Source organism: Passer domesticus, chromosome 3, assembly GCF_036417665.1.
Source record: "Passer domesticus isolate bPasDom1 chromosome 3, bPasDom1.hap1, whole genome shotgun sequence".
Taxonomy (NCBI): Eukaryota; Metazoa; Chordata; class Aves; order Passeriformes; family Passeridae; genus Passer; species Passer domesticus.
Window position 1 is genome coordinate 105,625,464 of NC_087476.1, and position 14,461 is coordinate 105,639,924.

General features: G+C 43.4%; 1 protein-coding gene and 1 long non-coding RNA gene across 3 annotated transcripts in view; one reads left to right on the forward strand and one right to left on the reverse strand.

Annotated features, from left to right (window-relative positions):
• The window catches only part of PACRG (parkin coregulated), a 209,353-nt gene extending 205,559 nt beyond the window's left edge, over window positions 1-3,794 (forward strand). For both annotated transcript variants that reach the window (XM_064414885.1, XM_064414886.1), the window contains one exon: window positions 3,320-3,794. In XM_064414885.1, the coding sequence (XP_064270955.1) occupies window positions 3,320-3,474 (155 nt within the window). In that variant the 3' untranslated portion in view covers window positions 3,475-3,794. The remainder of the gene's footprint in view (window positions 1-3,319) is intronic.
• Window positions 1-14,461, reverse strand: part of LOC135297382 (uncharacterized) — a 65,996-nt gene that overhangs the window by 38,874 nt on the left and 12,661 nt on the right. Inside the window, exons 2-4 of the long non-coding RNA XR_010359391.1 lie at window positions 8,838-8,901; window positions 4,928-4,985; window positions 1,050-1,166 (exon numbers count right to left, since the gene is read on the reverse strand). This is a non-coding gene — a long non-coding RNA (uncharacterized LOC135297382). The remainder of the gene's footprint in view (window positions 1-1,049; window positions 1,167-4,927; window positions 4,986-8,837; window positions 8,902-14,461) is intronic.

Genomic DNA, 14,461 nt, shown 5'->3' on the forward strand with positions numbered 1-14,461 from the left:
GAATAGATCTGAGTGAGCTCTAAGGGTAGGTTTACCTTTCTTGTCCACTCCAGGATGTCAAAACTGCCATATCAGGCTTTCAGTGCATGGAGAGAAACTTGCTCATCCTTCTTTAAAACAATAATATTTTTTATTTGTAACATTACCCTAGTGAAATTTTAAAATGAAATTACATGGAATACAAATAAGACCAGAATTTCTTTAATATCCCAAATCATGAATAGAAGCATGTCTAGACTCAAATACAAACCACCTTTTATAGCAAAATTCAAATCCTCTTCTGTTCCCTGCCAAACGCTGAGTTCAGTCCCCGAGGGCCTGAGCAGGGTTTCCTTGGCTACAGCAGCTGGCACTGGCAGGGCAGGGAGTGCCGCTCCTGGTCGTGGTGTGCCGGCTGATTTCATCAGCTAACACAGGTCCTGACAGGTGCAAACACTTTCACTTCACTTCAAGCACCATAAAACCTTTGGTGTATGATTTGGGAGATTGGAAACTAACTTTCTGATCCAGGAAGGGCTGGGATCAGGGATACTGATTGTAATCCTCTAGATCTGTTAGTAATCCTTCAATGCATTTCTTCTAAACGTAGAAGTAACATTTGTTCTGAAATGAGTTCTTGGTGCATACTGAATTTGCCAGACATTTCACTTTGAGTCAAAGATATGACAAATGTGCTTCCTAGCATTTTCATGTTGATTTATTCTTCCTCACAAAGGACAACTTCATAAAGAGTTTGAACCAGATCCATGTTCACACTTTACATATGCAACGTTTTTGTGGCTGACAAAGCTGGCTTCTCAGGCAAACTAACTTGGAAATAAAGTCAAACCAGAGAAGGGCATGCTGCGACCCTTATACTCCAATGGCTATTTTTTTCCAACTAATCATCATTATTATTACAAGTAGATATTTACCCTTAGGTGCATTAGGCAGATAATTCTGACTCATCCATTTAATGGATGTTGTCCTCTTAGGTTAACGATTATCACTTTTGTATGAAAGCTTTGCTAATTCCTATAACTACATAGGATAGCCATTTTAGTACTTACCAGGTGACATCAGTGCTGACATAACCTTTCCAGTATTGTTGGTTGGAGCTTGTGTCACGACACTGGTGTGAATTATGGCTGTCTTGAGGATAAAAACCTTTGTAAAACACAGATGGTCTGTAGGAAAAATAAATTGTAATGACGGTCTGCACACCACACATTCAGCCTTCTCTTGCAGACTCTTTCCTTTATCATTGCCTCATACTCTTAGGTACCTTTTAATCAAGCATCTAAAACATAATTTCTTGTACAGACCATGTTCTATAATAAAGATTCTAACATGCAATTCTGAAAAATACCTCTGCTACCAGCATTATCACAGCTTCTCATTGGCCTCCCCCAGACTTCCTTAGAAATGTATCACCATTACTTCCAGACAGCTGATTTTTTTTACTACTTCTTTGAAAGAACGATGAAAGCTGTGTAAGCTCATTAGCAGAGCATGTGTGTAGGCTTAAAATTACAGATAATAGACATATGGTTGGAAAGTCAGTAATTCCTTTACGTATTTGCCAAGACTTAGGTCAAGGTTCAGGGTTTCTTTTGCTCAAAGTGGTGAAATCAGAAATACCTCCAGGTGTTCTGGGGAGGGCTTGCACTGCACATGCAAGACAGGTGATGAGGCACAGTTATCTCAGTTCCCTTCTGCAAGAGCAAGCCATGTTTATTCTAAATTGCACCCAATTGTGATGTGCTTTTCTTTTTGTACTATTTTTGTAAAAGTCCATCCTTTTTCTAATAGTTCTTGGTGTTTTCTATGCACTCTCATAATCTGTTATCCGTAACACAACAGTAAATTCATTGTAATAAATTTTGATGTCACAACCCTGACTCTTCATGTCAGTGAGATTAACAGTTAATGTATTGGAAAATATTTGTGTGCTTAAAAGTAATCATAATAAAAAATAAATTACCTCCTTTCTACTCAAGAGTCACAGTCCTCGTATGTCACATCAGTATTTGTAAAACCATTTCATTAAAAGTAAAGTGACATAAATGTGTGTAAGAAGTCAGGTATTTTACAAAAAAATTCATCGAAAGGATGATTTTTTGCCTGGGTTCACCAGCTGTTTCTTCAAGTTCATGGTTCTTCAGTTTTTGCTGGTAACAAAGCCACAAGCTTTAAATCCAGATCCAGACTTAGATCTAGGAGAGGCTGTGAGGATTGGTGCAGTTGCACATCTAGATGGCATCAGCCTGGGGAGCTAGAAGCAACTATGAGGGCAAAATCTACCCTTGCCTTTGTGTTTGCCCTGTTCCAAATGTGAAAGGCCAGCTCTGCCGGAGGAGTTGCATTGTCTTGACAAATGGGTCTTTGTCTGGCCGAGTGAGAGTGCCACTGATTGTTTGAGATGTTAACATGGGCACATTGTCACCACTGCCCAGAGTGAGGCCACTGGCTGCTGCATGAGGACTACCCTAGAGCAGTGTGACAGCTCCCCAATACACCAAACCTGGTCTGAGTACATTTTGCTCCTTCCAAATTATTTTTTATACACCTTGGAATATATATTCAGATACTTTTTCAGATCCTTTTCAGAATATTGTTTTAAAACCAAATGAAAAATATTTTCCTTCTTTAAATCTTTCAGCAACTTTGTAGGTGAAGTTATTTCTTACTGTTTTTATTTTGTTGTCACAGTTGTTCATACTGATTTTTAAAGAATTATGGTCTGTGTGCATGAGTGTGTGTCACCCTTGCTAGTCCATGTTAGAGAAAGCAGCAGTACATGTTACTGTATCTGGGGACTGCAATAATTTGTCATTTTGCATTGACGTAATTTTGCACATTTTTCTGGAAGCTGAAATTGAATGATGCTATACTCCATGTTATACTCCTAAAATTTCTTTTATCCAGGTTCCCTCTATCAGGAACAACATAAGTGTGTGAATATGATGACTAATGTCATCATATTGCTCATGTGGAGCAATCCCAAACTAAAACCTATTTAAGATTTCAAACCATAACAAGTCTAGATTAAGTTATTTTTTTAGAAAAGTGCTTGTGTATCTGGCAGTGGAATTTTGTCTTAAATAAGCAGTGTTAAAGATAAAGAAATAATGGTTTTAGAGGTGGACTGTGAAAGGGAGAATCCATATTCATCTTATATAAGAATGTGTTTATGTTCATTATTTTAATTTTCATTTATTTTCATTGCAATTGACCAGAAATAGCCATTTTCTATGTCATTATTTTGAAGTGTAATACAAAATTCAAGATAACTCTTTCCATTTTCTTTTTCTTTTTTTTTTTTTCTTTTATTGACCAGTTAATTTAGGTGATGGGATAGAATACAGCCAGCAGAAGCGTGAAAATATTGGAGTTCTCATCCAAGAGACACTGCAACTCTTTGAACGCTACGGAGGAGAAAATGCTTATATAAACATTAAATACATGATTCCCACTTATTGGTCGTGCATGTAAACTGAGTTATATTAAATGGGATGATTCCATCTGTGCTCTAAAAAAACTGTATCTGACTCTGTATGGCATCTTGTTAGTCATGCTTTATCTTCTCTACAGCTGCTAAAATAGTGGCTTCTGGGGCATTGGAGTGTTAGCACTATTGTGAGCAAGGCTTTCCAATACATAAATAGTGTCTGTTCCTTTGATTACAATGGTGTACTGTGCTTGTTTGTTCCCTGAAAGAATCACTCCTTTATAACAGAGCTGACTCGAACAGGAATCTGAGTTAAACCTTCACTTGTGTAGACAATAAAACTATAATTTTCATACGCGATTCAGCAATCGCTGTTCTGTGTCCGCTTGCCCTGAGGGTGATGTCAGAGGCTGTAACAAGAAGAGTTTATGCTGACTGCTTAATAGGTGTTTGTCATGGAAGAGAAACACCAGTTCAGCAATGCCTCTCTGGCAGCTGTGCCGAATAATGTGCACTGACATACAATAAAACTGTTGAATGTATATACCAATTGCAGCAGGAAAATTTATATTTTCCATTACAAGGCAGTGTCGTTAAATTAATCCAGGTTTCTTACACACTCCTGTTCTCAGCTTCCTGAGAGGTGTTTACTCATGGAACTTAGGTTCCTCTTGGTAAACATAAGGCACAAGCACAGTTTTGAAGAAAAGAAGCCCAGGAAAAAAAATTTTAATAAATCAGACAGAAGATACACCATATATAAAGTATCAGTCCCTCACGACGCTGGTAATCTGGGTAAACACAGAATATACACGTACATTTTTAAAGGGCACTTGGTATTTTTGTAACTGCAAGGTTGCTATTGCTTTTCTGTTGTTATTATTATGGTGTGTATGTGTGCAAACAATGTAACTATTGTTATAGGAATCTCTTACAAATTCCTACTCAGTTAGGTTCTCCCTGTGTACCCATAACACAGAACTGATATAGTCATGGATTTAAGCAAAGCTATTGAGATTGGCTTTATTGCTTTTTAAGCATTTCTGTGGAATAAACCTACGGAAAAAAAATAAAACCAGTCTTACAATTCTCAAAGACAACCATTTAAAATTATTGAGTCAGCTCGAAACAAACCAGAGATATTAACTTTGCCTAAAAACATGAGATTTTTTTAAGTACTTTGAAAGACTTTGGGCTCATCTGGCTTTCATAATGTTTTCTGGAACTCTTCAAATGTATGCAAGTTGCACTTTCAAGTGTTTCAGTGTAGCTGTTAAGAGCCTGAAATGCACTCTTTGGTGATAGACTCAGGAGACTTTTTTCAAGTGCTTATCCATATCCATATCCATATTCACACTTTACAAGGCTTGTCCAAGTGAGAGACACAGCCCCTACGCTGCCCTGCTCTCTTGGATGCTTGCTGGAAGTGTGGGGAGCACCTTCCCACCTGCTGGAACTTTGAGCCATATCTGTCATTGTATTGACATTAGAACTTGCCTTTTTCTGTTCTGTGGCATCTTCAGCTGGAGGATTTTCTTTTACTTTCTCCTCTTTCCTGTGAATGGAAAAAAAAATAAGATTTTTACTCTTCCAATTCTTTGAGGAGCTGCACCTTCAAGTGATGCCACCAGCTATGAGCACTCACCAGCCCCTGGTTTAGGCATGGCTGCTGGAGGCGTGCCTTTTTCCCAGGCCCCAGAGGCATTTATTTTCTGTTTGTTTGTTTTGTTTTTTGGGTTGGGTTTTGGTTTGTTTTTTGTTGGGGGGGGGGTGTTTTTGGGGGGTTCTTTTGGTTTTGGTTTTTTTTTGTTCTTCCTGGGTTTTACACAATTTTTCCAAAGCTACCCTCGAGTCCCTAGAGTTGAGACAAGGTCTGTCCTGTCCCAACATACAGCTGTGATGGGTAAGTACACCCACACCTCCCTCTCATGTCTAGGGTGTCGACAAATCTTTCACTTTCCTGGCAGAAAGGGAGGTGAAGCCTGGCTGTAGGCCCATGCCTCTGGAAAATCCAGAGCTTTGTCTTCAAACCTCACAGCACAGAGGCTAGCTGGATAATGCAGGGGGGCACAGGCCATGTCTCCTCTTCCAAAAATGCCTTTCTACACAGCCACACTGGCAGTATCCACACAGCCTTCGCTTACAGCTTCTCCCCATTTGCCTTGCCTTGTCCCTGGCAGCACTGAGCCATACTTTTTCATTGACTGACATCTATGGATTTGGTAACTGTGGCATTGCAGGTTTCCCATGAGTACAGACTGTGCTGGAAAACTGCAGCTCAGAGGGAGCTGAGTTATTCAGCTCAGAAATAAACCAAGCCCTTCATAAAAGGAGAATTCCCAGGCCACCTTTCACTCCTCAGCTATTTGTATTCTTTCCTTAAGAGAAAGTCCAGTACTGCTCTTTGCCTGAGATCAAAAAGCTCCTCAATAGCTGGCTTCAGTCCCCTGACGCTGGGCTCCAGCCACAGAGCCACTCGTGGGAGGGACTGTGCAGGAAAGGGCTCTCAGCCCTGGGTTTTCCCCATCCCATCACCCCTCCGCATTCCCAACAGCTCTGCTGGGGACGAGAAGTTTCAGGCTCCTCAGCAGCCTTTGTAATTCTTTTCCTCAGCCCCCTCTTTTTGCATGCCCTCCCCTTCAGCTCAACTAGGACGAGACTGCTGACTGACAAAGGGACACCATGGAAAATGGGTACTTTGTGAAGCTGCGGACTTGCCCGGGCCTGATGCCCTCAGCCTTGGGCTCTTTCTTGACGATTTCTTTCACAAGACATAGGTTCAACAAGGGGTGACCTTATGGCAAACCATAAGGGCAATAGAGGTCATGCATATTCACATCAGGAAAAATAAGTTTTATAGAAAAGTGCTTTTATTTGCATGTTCAGCATGAGAGCATTAGCCTCCATCAATACTATTGCAATGTGTGGTCCATTGATTTAAAAGTGAACATTCTCCCATAACCTCATTATTTCTAGGAGCTGGACTGATAAAAAGAAGCATGATAAAACCCATAGGTTGGTAATTCTGAAACACTAAGAATAAAACTATTTTAAGATGTAATTTTACTAAGTTGAACTGTAGGCCTTCCAACCTTGACAATGTCCCTTTAAGCATGATCAGCAGCATATTTATGGGCAATTACTGCACAGCTCAGAGCACTTTATAAAGCACAAGATCAAGGACTCAGGTGCTTAAGCATACAAGTAATAGTATGTCATTCAATACACTGCTTAGCTATCTTACTATGCTGAAAAATAAAAAAAAAAATGGTTAAGGAATAGTAACTGCCTCTCATTTGATCAGATCATGTAATTGTGGTCACTGATGCTAGGGGCAAGCCAATCAACAATTTTTAATTGCAATCAATTAAAAGGTGCTCTGGGCCAGGTGTTTCAAGGGGTATAAATTAAGTGAAAACACATTAAGCCAAATTTGGCTGAAGAGGTGTGCTTTGTGCCTTGTTCTGTGGTCTTCTGCTGCTTTCTAGCTCTCCAGTAAGGTAAGGAGCACCAGTGAATGAATGTGTGTTGGTTTTCTGAAACTACCTGTTTGAAATATCTCCAGTTTATCTTAATAATTGTGTTAGGTTGGCTGGAAACTCTTTAGCTTGAAGAAGAAAAAAGCATATGGTAACATTTGGGGGGGGAAATGTACCTTTGGCTACCTTTGTCATGCATGATCCTGAAAACAAGCATCAAATAAAATATTTTTTAGATGATTCCTCCCCGAAGCCGTGTAAGGGAGCTCTGTAACAGGTGTCAGTGTTCAGGGCACTCTGGCAGGTTGTGAGTGCTGGCAGGTGCTGCAGAGCAGTCGCTGTGCAAGCTGCTGATGCACTGAGCACTCCAAGCTGCCCAAGTGAGGGTGAGCAGGGGCAGGGGTGGCTGGGCTGCCCCCGGGCTCTGCAGAGGGGCAGAGCCTGGCAGAGGATGGAGCAAGAGGCTGCCAGCACTGGTGGCAGGGAGCCGGAGCCAGGCTTCTCGCTGGTAGCTTTCCAGTGTTTCAAAGAGACGGAGCTGCCAAAAAAAGTTTGAAAAGAGCCTCCCAGGAGTCAAATACAAAAGGGCTGTGGGAAGTTGTAAGTGGGAGGGAAGGTATGGGACCCCAGCTGAGAGGGTGTTTGTGCGTGGGGTGCAGGGAGGTGTAGCTGCAGCCAAGCAGGGCAAAAATAAAACGTTAGAGCAGACACTATGTGCTTTCCTAATCCTGTCTGGAGACCCTCTGACTTCCAGAGGAGCATTCTCCAGTCTGAGGGGCTCTGCAGGCAGTGGGGCACATCACATTTTTCCACTCATCTGTAACATCCTGTGTTTTCTGCCTTAAATAAAAGCAACGATGTTTGTGGGAACTCCATATAAAGCCTGTCTGCTTGCAACCTCTCAGAGCTGCTTTGTGCCTCCTGGAGACCGGGAGAGGAAGGTTTGTGCCCTGGCAGGACAAGACGTTCCCCGCACTGGCCCCATAATCCTTCCGGCATGAGAGGGGAGGGAAGGGGAGTGTGTGTGGTGGGGCATATCTTAGCTGCTCTTGTTCTTGCCTAGCAAATCCAGCCTGGGTATGGCTGGGGGGCTCCTTGCTGAGAGCTCTCCCCTCCTTGGACAGCGCGTGGTGGCTTCTGGTGAGGTGGGTGGAAGCCTGTTTGAGCAGAGACAGCAAACTGCAGCCTCAGGGAGGTAAAAGTTTGTTTCTTGCAGAGCAGGGAGTCAGCTTTGTGCTTCATGCCCCATTTGTGATGCCACAAGCCAACAAATACTTTACTTTTTACGAATGTCACTCAGGAGTGAGTTGAGCAGCTCTCACAATGCCCAGCTCACAAGCCCCTGTGCTCTTGGTGTGTGTGCAGCAGGACAGGGTCACCGTGCCCAGGAGTGGGTGACACCGCTCCCCTCTCTGGGCTTCCCCATTAGCAGCAGAAGCACCTAACCTTGGCCACCCTGCTGTGGCACTTTCCAACCAGAAATGAGCCCTTCCTCAAGGGGGAAAGGAGAGGCTGCTCAGATTTTCTTTTTTTTTTTTTTTTTTTTTGGCTAACAGAGCCCCTCACATAGAGAGCAAAAGCATTAAGCTACAGAAGAATGGGCACCTTCATGGAAGAGAAAGGTGAGGGCACAGCCATGTTGGTAAGGCTGTCAGAAGGGGCATTTTTGGGACCCTGCTCTCACTGCTGTAGGTACCCATGCACAGGAACCTTCTGCATTTTCTATGGTCTGATAAGCCTGGCTGCTGGGGGTGTGGGGGTCGAGGGGATGAAGTGGGAACTAATCCTAGTGCTTTCCAAATACTGAAAGAAGTTAAATCCTAGCCTCCTTACTCTGCCTTGGTCAAGGTGGATTAATGCATAGGGCTAATAGAAAGAAAGGGAGAATCTAAACAAAGCACCATAGTGTTGCGTTTTGTATGACATACCCTTAGTTTATTAAATGGTCTCAGCAATCCAAACTTCCTCTGTTCATCTGCATCAACACAATGCCTTTGGAAAAAAAAAATAAAATCAGAGGTTAAGGTTGTTGGAGGGCAGAATGGGATCAGCTATCTACCAGCCTGCTTGCTCTGCAGCAGTGGGAACAGGTTGCTTGTGTTATATGCCACTTCTGCAGCCATGTCATGCACATCTTGGTAGAAATTAATTTAGCTTGCTATTCTTATGTGACTGCAGGCAAGTGGATGGATGCTCCTGGTGGCATACACCTCTGCAATAAGTGCTGCAGCCATTGCAGCTCTGTAGCTGCCACAGGGTTGTTCTGATCTTGCATGAAATCACCTTGCTCTCTGATATGGGCATAGTGATCAACGAAACCCTGTGCACAAGCTCCTCAAAAAACAAAAGATTAAAAGAAATCTCAAGGAAGTCTCCACATCACAAACACAGCCTGCCAACAACATGTATAGTGTCAACATATATGTAGTGTTGGATGATGAAGCCCACTGGGTATAGGCAGGAAAATTAACGTCTGACATAAAGTATCTACCTTGTGTTGCACATTATTGCATTAATCAGGGGGCCTGGCTTTGAATGTGTGGTCCATCCAGTTTTGTATCAAATTTCAATTGCTGTTTTCTGGGTGTAATTCCTAAGCCCTTCCCCAAGGAGCAATTACGGAAAAGCAGCTTGGCTTGCCTAACTCTCGCCCTAGAAGCAGGGAATGATATCCCAGCATCTGGCCATCTCCATCTTGTGCATTAGTCTCATTACTTCATTTTCATGTGTTTTTGCTTCCCGCTTCTCCTGGGTCCCTGTGGTGCTGGAAGAGATGCTGAGGGATCTGTGTGGGTAGGGGGGAAGTTGATGAGAAGAGACCAGGAGTGAGCAGCTATTCCGGCAAAGGCTTTTCCTTCACAGTTTATGATTTTGAAAATGTGAGTTTTGGGGAACTTGCGTCTCCTTCTCCCAATACATTGCAGCATTATAGAGAAAGGGCCTCCTCCATTCCCTATTGCAGAGATATTTTGCCTCAGATACTGCCCAGGGAGCAGCTCTGTGGTGGGAAACATTAACTCTGCTGCAGGTGGGTGACAGGAATGAGAGCAAATGGTGGGAAGCTCTTGGTTTCCCACCACTTGCTCTCATTGTGAGCACTTAGAGGCTGCATTTGTTGAACTTTTGGGGCCTCTGCAGCTGCACATCACCACCCCCTGCCTCTCTGGGCCACCATTTGCTCCCCAGCTACAACCTGAGTTCCTTCTGTGACAGAGTTTTCTGGGTTGTCTTTGGCAGAGCCTTCCTAGGCTCTGCTCCTGAGGAGAGCCAGACAGTGCCACACTGCTGTGGTACGAGGCAGCCTGGGACCTCCCCCCTCACTTCCTATGTGACTTCAAGGCCTGCTTGGAGCTGCTGATGCTGCTGGAAGGGCAGTGCACATTCAACATCCATCTTCTCCTCCAGGCACTGCCATCTCTGCCCCAGGGTACTCATGACAGCATCCTGCCTTGCTCAATGGGATGTTGTCACCATCACAGCTATGGTATCTCCAGGCATCGTGGAGCTGAGCCTTGCTCCTCCTAGCCAGTGGCACAACATGCTGAGCCTCTTTTTCCTTTTCCTGCTTGGGCTGTTGGTGGTGTTTTCCCAGGCTGGAGCAAGCCTCTACCCCAGCACATGCTGAACAAGAGGTTCTGAGGTGGGTGGTCTTCAATTCCCCACCTCTTTAGAAAGCAACTAAATTCTAACAGGGGTGGGGAAGAATGGATCTAGAAGAAATAGTACTTTAAACCATGCTGTAAGCCCAAAGATAAACCCCAGGTCTCCTTCAAAATGCTTTTAGTACAAGGGAGGGGAAATATCTGGAAGCTCTCATTCAGCCCCGCGTTTCACAGCGTGAATTATTCCTCCACTATTGACTGGAAAAACTTCATGCCTAACACATTTTTTATTTATACTGAATCATATATGTCTCTTACAAAGGAAGAAATTGCCACTGCTCTGCCTCAAGAATCAAAGTAAAGGGAACATCTGCTCTAAACTTCTTGCATCTGATTATTGCTTGCTATGCATTATTACTTACAGTAGTAGTGTCACTAAATTAAAGCTTTCTTCTCTTGTGTGTGCTTTTATGCATTGCTTCGGTATAAAATGTGTGGCTTGCTTCAAATCAACCTACAGCTAAAACTATGTCTGCATAGAGCTGAGCCCACATGTACTTAGATGCAATTAAGGGCACAATTGGAGCATTCTGAAAGATTGCCTTTAAAAGGCCTTTTGTTCACTCCCCCATAGGGGCTGGGTGTTATAAGCACGTTAAAATGCAACAGTAAGGGGAAAAAAACCCCTCTGTGAAGAATTCTGTAGAGGCACAGCTATGTTTTCTGAGCTTGGCAGCTGTCTGTATCCGAAGGCTGGGGAATGACTTGTGTTGTGAGGGTGATGATAGTTTTGATAGGAATCCCCCGCATCACAAGAATGTTCCTAATGAAGGAGGAAAAGCCCACCAGAAACATTCCAGGGCTGTGAACCTGCAGGCAGCCAAAGCCAGCATCCCAGCTGCTCTGCACAGACAACAGCAGCAAATCCAGCTGCTGCTGCAGAAGAGTTAGTGGGTTTTTTCTTTTTCTTTTCCTGCCTTTCTGAAGTGCATGCAGTCTTACCAGTGAGCTTAATTGATTGAAAAAAATATGTGGAAAATAAAGCTCTTGAACTTTGCATGCCTAGGAACCTACCAGCGTCACGTGCATAGCAAAGGCCACGTATCTGACAAAATACCACAACATCTCACAAAGGAGGTTTAAGAGCTCCAGTTGAATAAAGCTTTCTCTGTGAAATATTGTTATGGATCTACAAAGCAGTTTAAACCCTCCTTATGGAAAAAAAAAGTGTACATCTCTCACAGTGTAGTGGCAGCAGTGTAACTACCACTGAGGCCTCATTAATAAGGTTTTCCTTCTTTATCAGTAGTAGGCAAAAAATAAATCCTTGTCACAGAAAAGAATTTAAGTTAGCAAATTCTGACCATTTGCTTTTAAATTCTACATGTGTGTAACAGTGTTCTGGCCTTCTTTAAGGGATGGCTCCTCTTACTTAAATCCAGTAATGAAAATAACAGGGTCGAAATTAACTTGATAAGACTGTTTTCTATCAATAATTTTACTACTGCCATAGTGCAGGATTGATTTTTGTGGTCTGTGTTATAGTAGCTTTTAATTATAAGAAAAGCCTTGGTACCACACGAAGTAGGAAAAAATGGGCAGTTGCAAACTCTACAGTGTGTTTTTCATTTTCAAAGAAAGAAAAATAATATTTCCTTGTTTTCAGTGGGTTTTTTTAAAACCTTTTACTCACGGAGCATTTTTAGCTTCTTGAGAAGATGCTTGCGTTGCCTTTACTCAACAGCTTCCCTGAAAACCTTGAATATTTTCAGCTTTTTATTACTATTGTGTAGGATTGCATTGTATTTTCATGTCTCCCATATTACTATAATTATGTTTGGGGAATGGAGATGGATGGTCTGCTGAGTGTGTGATTGGTTTCTCCACAGCCCTCACTCAGGGCTGTTTTCTATAATTTAATCAATAGAAGGCAGTTGTACAAACAGTAGTTTTTAATTTCCAATTTCAGTTTCAAGTTTCTCATGAAAATTTAAATGGTTTTGAGTTTGGTTTGTTTTTGGTTTTTTTTTTAATATATAAAGCAATTTCATTTGCTTTGCCTGAGACTTTTTGTGGCAATTGCTTCCCACTCCCTCCTGTGAAACCATGGCACTGACTCCTGGGCTGCATGGTCCATGCAAACACATGCACCTGCCATCTTGAAGCCTTGGGAAATCTGCTCTTCCCTCATAAGCATTCCAAAACAAACCTTGAAGGGCAGATGCTGCCCCTGAGGTGCAGAAATGTCTGCAGGCTTGGCTGAGAGTAAGGTGAAACAAGCTGTGTGCTGGTCCCAGCTTGGAGCTGGGCTTATGAACCAAGGGTGGGAGATGCCCTCAAAGCTGTGGCCTCCAAGGAGGTCAGTGACAGGACCTTTCCCAGTGCCATAGGGTGTGTTCAGTGGCCACCTTAGCCAGCTGTGGGTGGGCACCTGCAGAGCCCAGCCCTGCAGCACCCACCAGCCTGCCCCTGGCAAAAGCAGATGCTCGCTGTGCCCAGGGTGCCCTGAGCTGCCAAAGTCTCTGCACATCTGCTTCCTTCCTGCCACAGCAGATGTTTGCTACAGCCAGGAAAATCAGCTGGTAATTGGCATCAGCCTGGCTTGGTGGCTGGGAGGAGGAGGATGAAGCAGCAGCAGGGCAAGGGGTTGAACACTGATATTTTTTTACAAGGGAGATGCCTGTGCTGCTTCCTTGCATTAGCTTTGCTCCAGGCAAGGACAGGAATAATGTGTGTGCTGCAAATATAGGGAGACCAGGAAAGAGCTGTGACTGCTCATTTCTAATGCTCAGCTAAGGGCCACTCTCTCTCATTCCTCAGTGGATGTGCTGGAGCATTATGGTGGGCAGGGCAGGCTACCACAAGCCCTCTTCCCGGGGGGTGGGTGGCTCCCCAGGGTCAGCCAGCTGGAACCCAAAGTGCAGTCGAAAGTGCTGCTATTTCTGCTTTTAGCTGAGCAAACTGCAGTCACACAGAAAATGTGTGCTGGAGCAGAGGGTGAAACCCAGTCACTTGCTCTAACAACTGCTGATGCCATTCTGGTGCCAGAGCTCCTCCTTGCCTTTCCCTCGGCCTCAGAGAGAGGGAAATGCGGAAGCAGGGCCGTGTGACCGCTCTGGTTTCGCTTCAGCACGGACAGAACTGCCTGTAGCTGCACAGAGAGAGCCACAGCTGCTGCTGAATATTGCCCATTTTAGCCTTCAGGTTGGCCTTGATGAAGTCAAAGGGATTATTCACAGGAAAAAGAAGAGCCAGGAGCTGGCTCCTGAGGTTACCTTAGTCTTAATGTTGTTGCTGTACAGTGGGTTGCATGGGGGTTTTCTCCCGTACATTTTTGTCTTCTCCCCCAAGCAGTGCTTTAGAATGACCATATTTGCATGTAACCATATTTCTGTGTTGTAGCTGTGGGGTCTTTTCAATTGTATTCTCTGTGTCACTTTGGTTCATCCAATTTTAATCTGTTTTACTCATTAGCTCTTAACCTGCAATTTTTTGTTTCAATTACTTTCTACAGAAAATGTCAGGAAGCTGGGGAGCTCTGTCTTTTACATGATGTGATTTGATAAAAAAGTAGTGTGCACCTTTCTTTAAACACTGGCTAAGGTTAAAACCTGTGATTCTTATCTATTTGTTTAAGAACTTACACAAAACTGCTGCTATCAGACAATAATAAGAATCATGAAAATTCTATGAAAGGAATTTCTTTTTATTGTGAACTTTACACCTCTTCACTTATTTCAGTAAATGCCCAATAAAAGTGCAATAAATCCAATACTGTAAATGCACATGGAGAGGGTTTGTACTTCAGGCTTTGCAGCTGCCTTGCTTTCCTGCAGTACCCAGCCTCCTGTGGTGCCACGGGCCGCCTTTTGGGACCTTCCCAGCACAGGTTTGGAAAAACCCACCTTGCCTGCAGCACGTGCTGCCCACTTGATGCCATGCTTGAGAGA